The sequence below is a fragment of the Octopus bimaculoides genome, chromosome 5 (assembly GCF_001194135.2).
Source record: "Octopus bimaculoides isolate UCB-OBI-ISO-001 chromosome 5, ASM119413v2, whole genome shotgun sequence".
NCBI lineage: Eukaryota > Metazoa > Mollusca > Cephalopoda > Octopoda > Octopodidae > Octopus > Octopus bimaculoides.
The window spans coordinates 121,441,882-121,456,818 of NC_068985.1; the positions used below are offsets into that span (position 1 = coordinate 121,441,882).

The window sequence follows — 14,937 nt, forward strand, 5'->3', positions numbered from 1 at the left end:
GCCTAATTGCCACCTGTATGACATTGTTTGATTTAATTGTGGCCTCCCTAGCAAATACAGTCTGATGCCTCCAGTTCATGCCAATACCAAATCTCTGGCTTTTGCTGGTATACAATATCGGCACTAGCACAGTGGAAATGATGGAGGCCAAGAATAATAAACAAATGAGCAACTGGCTTAGTAACCCACTTAGCCTCGGTGATGTGACTGACTACTTTCCTTAAAGTTCATTGTGGAAGGGTACAAGTCTAGAAAAGCAAGGCTCTTGTGTATGCCTGAAGATTCAGAGGTTCAAGGTTGGTTAAGAACTGGTAGAGAATGGAAGGGCTCAGGAGGTGGTGGATGTAGCAAGGTAGAACCTCAAGTTCAGAGAAATGAGGTACACACAGATCACTAGTCAGGGACTTGACTCAGTGGCAAATGAACAATGTGGGAGAATGCACTTCAAAGAAATCTCAGCTGGAATTATATAGGACATAGTTCCTTTTAGTCTATTTCATCTTCAGATCTGTCTATGACCTGTCCTCAAATACAAACCTAGTGAAGGGGAAAAAAATTGGATAACCTTGCATTCCTACTCAACCAAGGCAAACAAACAGAGAAACATCCTGATTTTGTGCAAAGTAGCTCTAGCCCAATGGAGGTACACCTGGAGGCGCAATCATTTGGATTGCTTTGTCAATATATAATGCTTATCCATTCATACTGTTTTGGATTCATTGTGTATTATCTTGTAGTTTTTAGAGATTTCAATGATGTGATTGTTTAATTTTAGAATGACCTTGTTGGATAGGTATGAGAGGCTGAACTCGGATGGTTTGAACAAAAAGAAGATAGAATAATTTGGGCCAGATATGGCCTATTAAAATGCTAAGGGGTGTAAGAGATCTTGCATGCAATTTGTATTGAGAAGGAAAATGACACCACCAGTTCTACAGAGTTAGAGGCAAAAGAGTGTAGCCAGGAAACCACCTTGCCAATTGAATCTTGGAAGCAGGTTCTACTGGATGAAGCGGATAAGAGTTCAGAGCAAACCTAGAATGAGATTTCATCCAGTAATCATCAACTTTTGTGAAGTGTTTGGCATTAGTAAGGACATCCAGCGATAGAAATTGAACCAAAAATGAAAAATACAAACAAGTTTGGTCTGCAAATCCAGTTTTAAGAGCAGTAACACCAAATAAGATCAGACTCAATACTGTGAGGGCCTTTCTAACTCATACCAGCATAAGACAGTGGATGTAAAATGATGATGGCAAACTATATGGTATATGTTTAATGTGATGCTACATGGACATTAAATGTAAAGAAAAATGTCATCTTTGTATTTCACAAGGCTCATACTGAACTCATTGATTAAATACCCCAATCAATGTTTGAGCATGTCACTCTAACTGCAAAATTTTAAAATCGTGTTAAAAAACAAATATGCTTTATGACAAATTCTATTCTCTTGACATATTTTCAGCAAATTGCTTATTCATAACTCCTATATTTGAAGATTTAATTAGCAGAAAAAGTAAAACATAAATGAGCTTTATTGAAAAACATCAGCAAATGCATTTAAGACAAACTAATGCACTGTCAAGCACATTTACCACCAGATGATACATGGTAGATGGTACACATAGTCATAGCAGGAAGAGAAGTGGGGAGTCAGTTTTAGATGAAGGAACACACTATATCATAATACAGATCTGCACAGAAGCCTATATGTGGTCAATAGCAATCAAATCACCAGTAACTAACACCCTGCCGAGACACATTGGTCAGTGTTGGCAAAGGTGCTGTTGCCTATAAATAGTCGTGGACGGAGTATCTTTACCAACAGGTTTCCTCGATCAGAGCTACACCGAACTAGCAGCAATGTTAATGACAATATTCAGTTTCATAATCAGAATTTATTTTCTATTCAGTAATATTTCTAATACTTTAATATTATATGGGTATATAAAGGGTTCTTAATGCATCTCTGAAGAACGGAATTACTAATAATAAGATGATCTTTACATCACTTTGTGTTTGTAGTAATATCCGCGAAACGATCGTAAGATATTTTATTCTTTAAACTTTAGGTTTCTTTATATTTTAGAATTTATAATATTCATGATTATTTACACATAAATTTTTATACGCATATATATTTAAACATATATTTATCTATTTTTAGATTTTTATATGTATTAATATTTATATTCCGTATATTTATGTTTTAAACTTTTAAATTTATTATGCTACCATGTTATGTTGGATGTATATCTTTCAAAATTCATAATATTAAATATTGATTTCCTGAATATATTATTAATGAGTTTATTAATTTATTAATAATATAAAAACACATATATGCACATATTTATTATAAAAGTAAAGTGTTTTGTCATCAGATTTAATATCTTGCAATTTAGATCTAATATTACTTTTATTACCCTTTTCCACTACTTTTCTGGTAGCATTTTCAGTTTGATTTAGATCTAGTCATCATCATCATCAGTATGTAAAACAATTGGACAAGTTTTATAGTAGTTACTCAACTTTAATTGACAAAATGATTTTATAATTGTTTGGTAACATGCATAACTGTATTTTTCAACATACAAACCAACATAGTGTATTGTGTAAACATGTAGTGTAAGCATTCAAACCGTGTAAACATTTAAATAACTTTCCAGAGTTTGCTGCATTTCACATGGAATTTTTTACCCTCCAAAGTTGTCTTGATACATAACTCAACCTACCTTCTTTGGATGGAAATTTTGGTCAGAAAAATTCAACTTGTAAACAAAAGATACCCTAATATTGTAACAAAGATGAATATGTTCAGATGTGACAAGATGAGGATGAAAAATCAAGCATTTACAATTGTTCTATATTGGAGACACTGAGAAGAAGAATAAAAATAACCCTTGCTGACACAGACCACAAATTAGTCAACTCAAATTCTCATGATTGTTCATTTAATTGCTGCTATTTTTCTCATGGAGTAGGTCTATGTAAGCACCAGCAATCAAATCAGACTTTTGGATATTGAATTTTTTCATGAAGTCTTCTGCAATTTTAACACCTTCCAATTTCTCCTGATCTTCTTTCATCATAACCTTGAGAAAGAAAAAGAAATTAGAAAAAGTTTTAAATTGCAAAGGGGTTCAAAATAGAGGTTTATGCAGTTATGGAAGTGTTGCACTCTTGAAATTCTTGCTATAACAGAAACATTAGCAAGCCAGGCAAAATGCTTAGCAATATTTGAGCTGTCTTTACATTCTAAGTTCAAATTCCGCTGTGGTCAACTTTGCCTTTCATCCTTTTGGGGTCAATAAATTAAGTACCAGTTGCATATTGGGGTCGGTGTAATCGACTGTCCCCCTCTCCCAAAATTCCAAACCTTGTACCTAGAGTAGAAAAGACTGTAAAACATATTCCCAATCACTTCCATGCATATTTTGAGTTATGGCAATATTTTCATTATGCTTCTCTAATGGAGGGAATGCCTGTACAAGACAATAGTAGAGCTGGTGTATATTCAGAAAATGATGTTAATATTACTGCAATGAAAATGAAGTGACTGGAATGGTAAAGGACAGGACAAATTTTTTAATGTATTCAGTTTCATCTTTCAACCTTTCTGTAATGTATGCCTCTAAAGAGGTGACTTTAACTTTGATCCTTCCAGCATTAATAAAGTAAATAACTCTGGTAACAAAGGGTCTCTCGCTCAGAGTGAAAGGTAGACTGTTTGATGAATGTGTGTGAACAGCCATGCTATACAGCAGTGAAACATGGGCCATGGCTGCTGAGGATATGCATAAGCTAGTATGATCTGCTGCATGTGTAATGTCAGTGTGCATACAGAGAGTAAGTGCCCTGAGAGAAAAGTTGGACATAAGAAACATCAGATGTGGTGTGCAAGAGTGACAACTGCACTAGTACGGTCATGTGTTGCATATGGATGAGGACAGCTGTGTGGAAAAGTATCACACACTAAAAGAAGATGGAAGCTATGGAAGAAGTAGACTCAGGAAGACCTGGGATGAGGTGGTGAAACACAACCTTCGAACGTTGGGCTTCACAGAGGAAATGACAAGCAACCAAGACCTTTGAAGATATGCTGTGCTTGAGAAGTCCCAGCAAACCAAGTGACACCATAACCATGGCCTATGCCAGTGTTGCTTAACTATAACATTTAAGAGTACCCTTCAATCATTGGGCAATAAACTGTGCTTGAGAAGACCTGTTGAGTCAAGTAAAATCATTGACACAGCCAATCCCAGTACCACCTGACTGCACCCATGCCAGTGGCACATCAAAAACACCATTTGAGCGTGGTCGTTACCAGTGCCACCTGACTGGCTCCCATGCCAGGTGCACGCAAAAGGCACCACTCGAGTGTGGTTGATGCCAGCACCACCTAATTTGGCCTCCTGCCAGTGGCATGTAATAAGCACCCACTACACTCTCGGAGTGGTTGGTGTTAGGAAGGGCATCCAGCTGTAGAAACCTTGCCAGATCAGATTGGAGCCTGGTGCAGCCTTCTGGCTTGCCAGTCCTCAGTCAAATCGTCCAACCCATGCCACCATGGAAAGCAGACGTTAAACAATGATGATGATGGTTTATTGGGGGTAGATTCAATTGACTGTACTCTTCTGCAAATTTGAAACTCTATGCCAATGTGAGATGTCACAATTGCTACAGCCACAGCATTGGGTATGAAGAACATATGGATGACATGATGCATAATGCTGTTGGTGCAACTACTTCTACTGATGAGGAGGAGGTTACTGCTAATTGTTGAACATATCAGTGCTTTGCCAGCACTTTTATATTGCTGTTTTTCTCTCAGAAAAATTGGATTTTCATTTTCATTCTTGTTTTTAAAACAGTTTCTTTTCACTTAACCCATTCATTTTTTATTGTCGAGTCTGAAGGAAAAGGCATTGCCTGTGACCTTTACCAGCCCTCTGAGACAATTGGAATTGATATTATTAATGTCATGTTTATACTGTTGCAGGTTGACACCTGCAAGGAAGGCATGAGCAGAGAAGATTCCAGAGGGATGATGTCCTGGGAAGAAAGACTGCAGTTCATGGTTAATGCAAATCTGTGGGAGTTGAATGTGTCAAAAGTGACGAGAGATGGGAAGATGAATAAGTTGAGGGTGGCTGGTTGGTGAAGGTATGAGACTAGCCAAATCCCAAGAAGGGAGGCCTTTATAGTGCTGATTGAGAAAAGATAGCACATCTGTGGACCAGTGTCTGAGAGTGTTTGAATACCAATTAGTCAAGTGGATCTTCTCCAGAATGTCTCTGACTAGCAGCAGTGCCATTCCAGATGTTGGAGCAGTACTCCATTGTGTGCTTCACTGAGAGAAACAAAACTTCTATTTCACCAAGCTACCTTGTAAAAATGATCAGGTTTTCAAATTCTTTCTTACCAATCAAAACGGTCATCATCATCATCATCGGATAAGTTGACTTGCTCAGACCAATGCAACTCTTTCATGCCAGGCACCCTGATTGAGTGATGGGGCTTGGACATCTGGCTTGGGTTTTAGTCACATTGCTCTTTCACAAGCTGAAATATCTCATCTACACACAACATGACTACAGATGATACCAGTAGTTTGTTAACAGAACTGGTTGATCCTGGACATTGACAGTTTATTGTCTGTTCATCCACTCAGGATTTAGTGATATTAGCCATTAATTTAATAACATTCATTTGCTGAAAGAGGTGCATCTCATGAGTTCAATGACTTGGCTGGTTACATGCTATTTAAAACTTAGCTGTGACCCTGACAGGTGTTACTACTCCAGGTCAGAACAGATCTGGAAACAATAATGGCTACAAGGTGGTTTCACACACCTCAAAACCCCTGGAAATCCTGATTCATGGCACCACTACCAGATGCAGCTTAAAGTTACATCCTAGGTATCAAAATAGTAACATCATAAAATGCTTACAGCAATAAAAATACTAACCTCTAGTTCCATAAAATTTCCTAATCCTTCGACATCATCAATGTGGATCCGAGTTTGACCAGCAATATATAACTCACGCCGTTTCTTCACAATTCCTTTGACACCCAGTGCACGACTCAGAACAATCTACAATGACAAAAATTGGATGAGGCAAAATGGATGATGTACAGATTTTAAGAAAAGATGCAAGCATGGCTACTGCCCAACCACATGGTTTGAGGTTCAGTCTCACTGCATGGCACCGTGGGCAAGTGTCTTCTACTATAGCCTTGGGCCAACTAAAGCCTTGTGAATAGATTTGGTAGACAGAAACTGAAAAAATGCCATTGTATATATGTATGAAGGCGGGGTTCCTCACTTCTACTTGACAACCAGTGCTGGTGTATTTATGTCCCTGTAACTTACCAGTTCAGCAAAAGAGACTGATAGAATAAGTACCAAGCTTTATAATTAAGTACTAATGGCGCTACATTTGACTAAAAATTCTTCAAGGTGGTGCCCCAGCATGGCCACATTCTAATGACTGAAACAAGTAAAAGGAGATGGTAAAAAGTAAATGTCAGTAAAATAATTAGCAACTAATCAAGCATAAAATATTTAAATATTAGATGATATCATGGAAAATGGGTAGCTTACTGAATAGAAACACTAAGATTTTCCCTAGTCCTTTTAACATAAACAGCAGAATAGCCAAACACACACACGCATATACATGATAAGCTTCTTCTTCAGTTTCTCCCTGTAAAATCCATTCATGTGGCTTTGTACAGATTGAGGCTTTAGTAGAAGACACCCAAGATGCTATATAGGAAGCTGCTTCTTCTGCTCCATGCTCTTGCTTGATGAAGCTGGGATCATCCCAGGTTAGTGGGCCCAGAGACACCATTATGCATAGAGCCGACCAGGTCTACCAGTGCTCTCCTTTGCTAGCAGTCCTGTGCCAGCCCCTCTTGAGTTTGACCTTGTTGTGACCAATGTCACATTCGTATAAGTACCAGTTAAACACTGAGAATGATATAGACTTACCCTATCACCCAAAATTACTGGCCTTGTGCCAAGGTTTGAAATCAATATTTAGCCAAGGGAAGGGCTACCTTTGCCTTCATGCTGATACAGGAGTTACTTTTCAGAATACAAAGAGTTAGAACAAATTCAGCAAACCATTTCACCTAATACTCTAATAGTTATGCCAATCCACTCTCCTAGATTGGACTTTTCTTATCAACCTGGACAAAAAAGGACAAAAACAAAGCTGATCTTAGTAGGATTTGAACTCAGAGCACTGAGAGTTATAAAATACTTAAAATATTCTATGGTAGGGCACTGCCCAAGGATTTATGACAAACAAACTGTAGACAGGAACTTCACTGTGCCCTAGCTAGGGAGCTGGTCTGTGGCGAAATCGACTTCCAGTTAAGCAGGCTTTCTATTCTAGGAGTTGGCTAGCAGCTGTTGCCCTCATGTATTTAACTGAATAAACCTTTCATTAACACAATCTGGGTCTCCGTTAATTTTTTTGTGTATAGCTTAACTAAAGCTATAACTGGTGACACCACAGAAGAACAACAGCTTTCGCTTCGCACATCAAAGTGAACAGAAAATAAAAGAAACATGGCAAGCAATCACACAACAGTACTGAAGCTACCACAATTCTGGCTGAGGAGGGATGAGCTAGGGTCCACGCAAGTGGAAGCACAATTCAACGTACACAAAATAACTTCAGGCCTAACTAAATATTCGTACACAGCAGCAGCACTGGAAGAAGACATGGCAACGAGGGTGCTGGACATTTTAATCCAACCCACAGCAACACACAAATACACCACACTGAAAGTCAGGCTGGTGGATACATTCTGGCAGAGCGAATGGGAAGCAGCAGCCAAGATACTGCAGGAGGATTTAAGTGATTCCAATCTTTTGGAATTGATAGACAAGATGTTGGCATTAGTTCCCCCTGGTGAGTCACCCTCCTTTTTGTTTAGGGAAGTATTCCTCCGCAAGTTACCACCTCAGGTCCAGGCCCTCATAACTCAAACTGAGATCAAGGACCTGTGGCAGTTAGCAAAAGCACCCGACAAACATTTTTTTATCCAGTGGTGTTATGGTCAATGCCATAGGGTTGGCCTTGAGACATGGTAGAGTTAAGCAAGATGACCTGTGCTTCTACCACCCAAAGTTCGGAAAAAGGCTACAAAGTGCAATCAACCATGTAGCTTCAGGATCCTTTGGCCATCAGCCTAGGGAAACTCAAGGGCTGGCCGCCATTGAATGACCTGGTGGCTAGCAGACACAATCAACTGCTCTTCTATGTCTGCGAACGGAACTCTGGATGTAGGTTCCTAATCGACACAGGAGCAGAAGTCAGTGTGATCCCAGCATCAGCAAGGGACCTCCATTACAGAAAGTGGGGCCAACCTTTAATGGCTACCGATGACTCCACAATCGATGCGTACGCTGCATCCTTTCTCTCAACATTAGCTCACAAAAATACACATGGGCATTCACCATCGCCGATATCCATCAGCCTATTATCGGGGTGGACTTTCATCGAGCACACACACTACTGGTTGATTTGCAGGGGAGACAACTCATCAACAGCAACACGTATGCTCTCATGTCTCTGGTAACATCTGCAGATGCCACCACCACATAGCAACCTTCTCTCAGACCGAGAATGAATTCTTGAATCTCCTTGCGAGCCTCCCCAATTTCACTACTCCGACATTCTCCAAACCTACATCCCACCACAAGATGACACACCACATCCCCACCACTACCCCCCCAGTGCTCAGCCGCGCACATTATCTATCACCAGACAAATTTGCTATTGCAAAGGCTAAGTTTGACAATATGGAGGCGTCGAGCATAGTTCACCAATCAAGGAATCCCTGGTCGTCAACATGTGGCACCGAAACCCAACAGAGGTTTTCGCCCTTGCAGAGATTATTGTCATCTCAGCGCAGATACAACATCCAACCACAACCCCATTCCACACATAAAGAACTTCTCAGTCCAGTTAGCCAAGTGCTCGTTTTTCTCAAAGGTTAACCTCATCTGAGGTTACCACCAAATATCAGTCCTAGATGACGATCAGCCAAAAACCGCTGTGATCGCTCTTTTCGGGCTGTATGAATTCCTATGTACACCCTTTGGCCTGGAAAGTCTCAGTCACGTCGACATTGACCTTGTCGGCCCCCTACCGACCTTCATAAACCACTACACTCATTGGCTTGATTCTATCCCTCTCTGCAACACAGAAACACAAGAAGTCAGCTGAGCCTCCATCACAAACTGGGTTGCCTATTTCGGTGTCTCAGCATCTTATCTAATCAGGGTCCACAATTCATCTCAAAGCTGTGGAATGACATGTGTGACCTTTTGGTATCACAATGAAGCACACAACAGCCTACCATCCACAGGCGATCGGGTTAGTGGAGAGATTTCACCACCGCATTAAGGAATCCCTCACAACCAGACTTAACGGGCCCAATTGGATTGATCAACTTCCATAGGTGATGCTGGGAATCCGCACCACCCCAAAATCTCGACACTTCTTCCACAGAAATTATGTATAGTTCCCTTCTTACAGTGCCAGGAAAGTTCCTTCCGAACACGAAGTCAGGCCCGGATATCAAAAGATACCTCGCGCAACTGATAGACAGTGTGGGCCAGTTGCGTCCTTTTCTCATGTCAACACATAGTACATCCAGATCATCCATACCAAACGACCTCCGCATGGCTAATTTCGTGTTTGTTTGACATGACACACGACGAAAACCCCTTCAGTCACCCTACGATGGCCCATATGAAGACATATGTCTGGGAGACAAATCACTGTAACTCCTAATTAGCGGACAAGACAGTTTCCATCGATAGTTTGAAACCGGCCCATCTCAATATCAACAGCCCCATCCAAGTAGCTCAACCACCAAACAGAGGTTGTCCCATGCAAATTACACCAATCTTTGGCAAGGACCAGTCACCAAAGAGCCAAGTAACCACACACACAGGCAGAGCAGTTAAAACACCTTCACGGTTCAAATGACAATCAACAGTTCTGGTGAGGAGTTATATGTAGGGCACTGCCCAAGAATTTATGACAGACGAACTGCAGACAGGAACTTCGCTGCAGGCTAGCTATGAAGCTGTTCCACGGCGAAGTTGACTTCTGGTTAAGCAGGTTTTCTATTCTAGCAGGAGTTGACTAGTGACTGTTGCCCTCATGTAGTTAACTTAATAACTCTTTCGTTAACACAATCTACGTCTCTATTAATGTTTTTGTGTATAGCTTAACTAAAGCTATACTATCCACCATTCTAATGATTCTGCCAATTCATCACCTTAAGTTCACACATGGCAAGTGCATTTTAGGCTTACTTGAGAATATGTTATGGCCGTTCTCCTGTTTGATTAAACAATTTATCCTATAATCTAATTTCAGTTTAGCTATCACAGACGATAACAGTGTGAAGATGCTTAATGCCATGCATACTTCCACACTTTCATAGACTGAGGTAACTAAACTGTCTTATTCAGAATAATAAATAAAGAAAACGAGTCTACACTTTAAAAATAAAAACACACTACTAAACCTAAATTTCGTGGATTACTACTTCTTTCCAGAGAGGGTGATATACATAATCAGGTTTTATTGCTAGTTCTCCCTGCTTAAGGTTTCCAAGGGACGCAAAATTAACTTAAAAATCAACTTACGTCCCTTGAATATGAGGCCACTAACGTACTGACCTCAGTGCATAAAGACGGAATGTAAACAAGTTTGCTTTAAGATCTGATCACAGTATATTTCATTACAGCTAAAAGTATTAGAGTTTAGAAGGTAAAAATTGCTTCATTTTAATCTCATAACTGAGGTATGAAACAATAAAGTGTCGATACCAAACACTAAAGGCCTTTTACACGGAAGAAATGAACAAGAAAGATATTAATAATAAGAGAAAAGAAATCAAAAGAATTATGGATAATGAAAGAGACTATGGATAAATTCTTAATTTGGTATAATGAGGTATTTCAGATTCAGTGCTGGGGTTGTTTTACATACAAACAATTATTTGTCGAGCAAATGAGTATTCCGAATGCTAGCTTGTCATTACTGATAGATATAAGTAATGATACAAAAGCAAAACAAAAAAAGAAAAAAACTTTTCCGACTGAGTTACCGGACCAGATTTTTTGAAACTTTTCTACAAGATGTAGTTTTGCATACTAATTACAAAAACTACGTTCCTATTTCGAGAAAAACAATAAAAATCTTGAAACGAGATAGAATTTTAGGAATTTTTTACTATTATTATACGCCTACCACAAAAGCTGTATTATAGTTAGCTTCCACCAAAGAAAAATACTTTCAGATCATGAATCCATTTAAATTTTGTCGTTAATTATTTAGGGTTTTTAAAAACGTGATTTTATTACTTTTCTGTTGAAAATAATGCTTCCATTCATTTATACAAAGCGTAATGATAGACGGGACGTGTTAAATACATAACTGGTCACAATATTTGCAGACAGAAGATAGTGAAAGGATTCTAGTATGTGACTGTTGCATATTAATCAGCCCCAGAAGGCAAACACATTGACAAGTTTTGAACTCAACATATAGAGTGATAGAACTAAATACAGAAAGACGCTGTCTCCTAAAACCAACAGTCACATCTCACTTCAATATATCCTACGATCATAAAAAGAGGAAGGACCCCTTGGATAATATAGTCGTGGATATACAAAACAAAACGAGCTGGTCAAAGCTGAAATGTTTTTGACCATAGATCACTGATCAAGACTGATCTGGGGATAAAAAAATTCTCACATACCTTTAAAACAGTCAAATCCCAATATTATTATTGGTATTTATTGCAAAACAAACTCTCGTGAGATTTGAACTCACATAAAGTAACATTACTAAACAGTCCTTTCTAATATAAGCATGGGGTCTGAAATTTTGGGAGAGGGCCTAATCAATTATATCAACCCCAGAGCTCAACTGGTAATTATTTTATCTACTACGAAAGGATAAGTCGATTTGAACTCAGTACACAAACATGGACAAAATGCTGTCCAATGTGTTAATGATTCTGCCAGCTCACCACCTTAAACATTACTAAATAATGTAAGGCATTTTGTTTGATTCCTCTACTAATTGCACTATTCACTGTCTATAATGTTTTCCAAATTTGGTACAGGAAATAATAGTTTTAATCGACCCCAGTACTTGAATGGTACTTATTTAAATTATTCAAAAGGATTCAGTGTAATTTGAATGTATAAACATAAAGTGCTTTACAAATTTTACCATACATTATCTATAGTAAGACATTTTAGTGGAAGCAGCAGTTGTTTAAAACAACCCCAATATTTGATTGATGCCAATGGAAATGACCCAGAAGGATGAAAGTTAAAGTTGACCTGACTGAAATTTGAACTCAGAACATATAAGGATAAATGTTTATACCACAAAGCATTTTGTTTGTTGTCATATCAGCTCTAGGTCCTGAATTAGAAAAGTCATTAGAGTATGAGATAAAATGCCTTGGTGTATTTGTTCTGACTCTGTATGTTCTGAGTTCAAATCCTGCCAAGGACAACTTTACCTTTAATCTGTTCAGGTTCAATAAAAAGTACAACTGGAAGAAGTATCAAATAGGTGAACCAGATACTTTGTGGGATTTCTTCCACTTCTTTGTGATTTAAGTTTCAATCCCACCATGGTCTACTTTGGCAATAGACTTCAGCTGTCACCCACTTTAGCACCACCACCTGACACCTTTGATGTTTTTTGTGGAGTTTATTCAATAGTAAGCATTTGTATCTGGTCTACTGTTTGAAGATAACTTCTTACCTCCCAACTTCCAGTCTCAGAACCCCTATCAAAGAGTTCAAAGACACTGTCTTCCCTCTTGACTAAAAACTAAAAGCAAAATTCTGTTATGTACTGTCTCACCATCAATACTAATATGATTTCTAATATAGGCACAAGGCAACAAATTTGGAAGAAAATGTATAGTTGATTACATGGCTGGTACTTTATCAATCCACCCCTCAGGAGAATGAAAGACAAAACTAAGCCTAGTAGGATTTGAACTCAGGAAGTGGAGAAACAAAATAAAATACCACAAGGTATTTTTCCAAAGCTCTATAGTAGAGATTTGCAACCTATTTTGTTTTTTTATCTATAGCACATTGAACAAGTTAAGGAACCCTACAAGTTTTCAAAAGTTTTATTCTCTGTCAAGAAAAAGATGATGAGCAAGCAGAATCATTAGAGCTGTGTTTGTTCTGGCTCCTTAAATTCCAAGTTCAAAATGCGCCAAGGTTAGGTTTGCCTTTTATTCTTTTGAAGTCAATAAAATAAAGTACTAGTCAAGTACGGGAGTTAATAGTGTCAACTAAAGCTACTCACTTCAAAATTACCTATTTTCTGCTTAAACTAGAAACACATAGAAATCATTATTATTGAATATAAAAAAATCATAGAGGGGAGCCTACTACTAAGACCAATCAAGGAACCCTGTGCTGGCTAAAATTTCTATAGAAAATTTGTAGAGATGACCTTAATACGTGATTTAAGTGCACTGCTAACACAGTAGTACACGGTATTGATTTATAAAAACGTTTAATATACTGTTGTCCTGCAATTTCAAGGCATATCCTTAGAGTTGTTCCATTCATCCTCACCATATCTGTCACAGTCATTGGAGGAGAGCTTTCCCTATCCACCCTCTCTTTCTTTCCCAAATAGAACTTGAAAATTTGATAAAGGCTTCACTGAACAGAAATTTGCCTTCAATCTGTTCAGCCTCATCCACTGTACAACCTCTTTTGCCATAGCCAACAGAAAGAGGAACAACACCAGCCCTGCATTAATGTAGGAAATTTGAGAGGCAACCTTCATGATGGACTTGGCCGATAACCAATGTTTCTAATTCAGGCACTACACAATAATTTTGAGGAAAGAGATAAGTTGATATCATCACCCCCAGTATTTGACTACTACTCAGTTTTGTTGATTTCAAGTACAATGGCGGGTGAAGCTAGTACTTCACTGGTACATTATTTTATCGACCCTGAACAGATGAAAAGCAAAGTTGACTTCAGCAGGATTTGAACCCAGAATGTAAAAAGCCAGAATATATATCCTGATGCATTTTACCAAACTTTCTAACTATTCTGTCAATCCACTGGGCATTGAGTATCTTCCACAATAAGCTAACATTCAGGTACCAAAGCTTATAATTTGCAGAAAGAGACCTTGTAAGACCTCTAACAAGGTTGATGTCTACTCTCACAGAATCAACCTGAGCAAGTAAGTCCAAGAGCTCTGAGAAGTGAAATAGTAATAATAATAATAATAATAATAATAATAATAATAATAATAATAATCCTTTCTACTATAGGTACAAGGCCTGAAATTTTGGGGTGGGGGAAAGTCAATTAAATGAATCCCCAGTACTCGACAGGTACTTATTTTATCAACTTTGAAGGGATGAAAGACAAAGTCAACTTCGGCAGAATTTGAATTCAGAATGTAAAGATGAATGAAATGCCTCTATGCATTTTGTCCAACATGCAAACAATCCTGTCAGCTACCTGCTTTAATAATAATAATAATAATAATAATATTTTTTAGTTCATATAAAGGACTGAAGTAACTCAGCAGAAATATAATAGATAGATAGAAGAGTTCTTTACTTTTGTATATGATTCGTATACAAAAGTAAAGAACTCTTCTATCTATCTAATAATAATAATAATAATAATAACAACAATAACAACAACAATGACATCAATGATAATAACAACAACAATAATAAATTTACCTGTAGAGACATGGGATCCTCAATAACACTAATATCAAAATTACTTTCTTTGGCATTTTCTGTATCTTTTCTTTCATAAAATATCAATTTTGATTTGTTACCCTACAATAAAAAGCAAAATGTTATAA

At 38.0% G+C, this 14,937-nt stretch overlaps 1 protein-coding gene across 7 annotated transcripts in view; it reads right to left on the reverse strand.

The window, feature by feature from the left end:
* Positions 1 to 2,515: 2,515 nt before the first annotated feature.
* The window catches only part of LOC106875754 (uncharacterized), a 36,793-nt gene continuing 24,371 nt past the window's right edge, over positions 2,516 to 14,937 (reverse strand). For all 7 annotated transcript variants that reach the window (XM_014924012.2, XM_052967972.1, XM_014924013.2 and 4 more), the window contains 3 exons: positions 14,810 to 14,911; positions 5,976 to 6,101; positions 2,516 to 3,098 (listed from right to left, as the gene is read on the reverse strand). In XM_014924012.2, the coding sequence (XP_014779498.1) occupies positions 2,958 to 3,098; positions 5,976 to 6,101; positions 14,810 to 14,911 (369 nt within the window). In that variant the 3' untranslated portion in view covers positions 2,516 to 2,957. The remainder of the gene's footprint in view (positions 3,099 to 5,975; positions 6,102 to 14,809; positions 14,912 to 14,937) is intronic.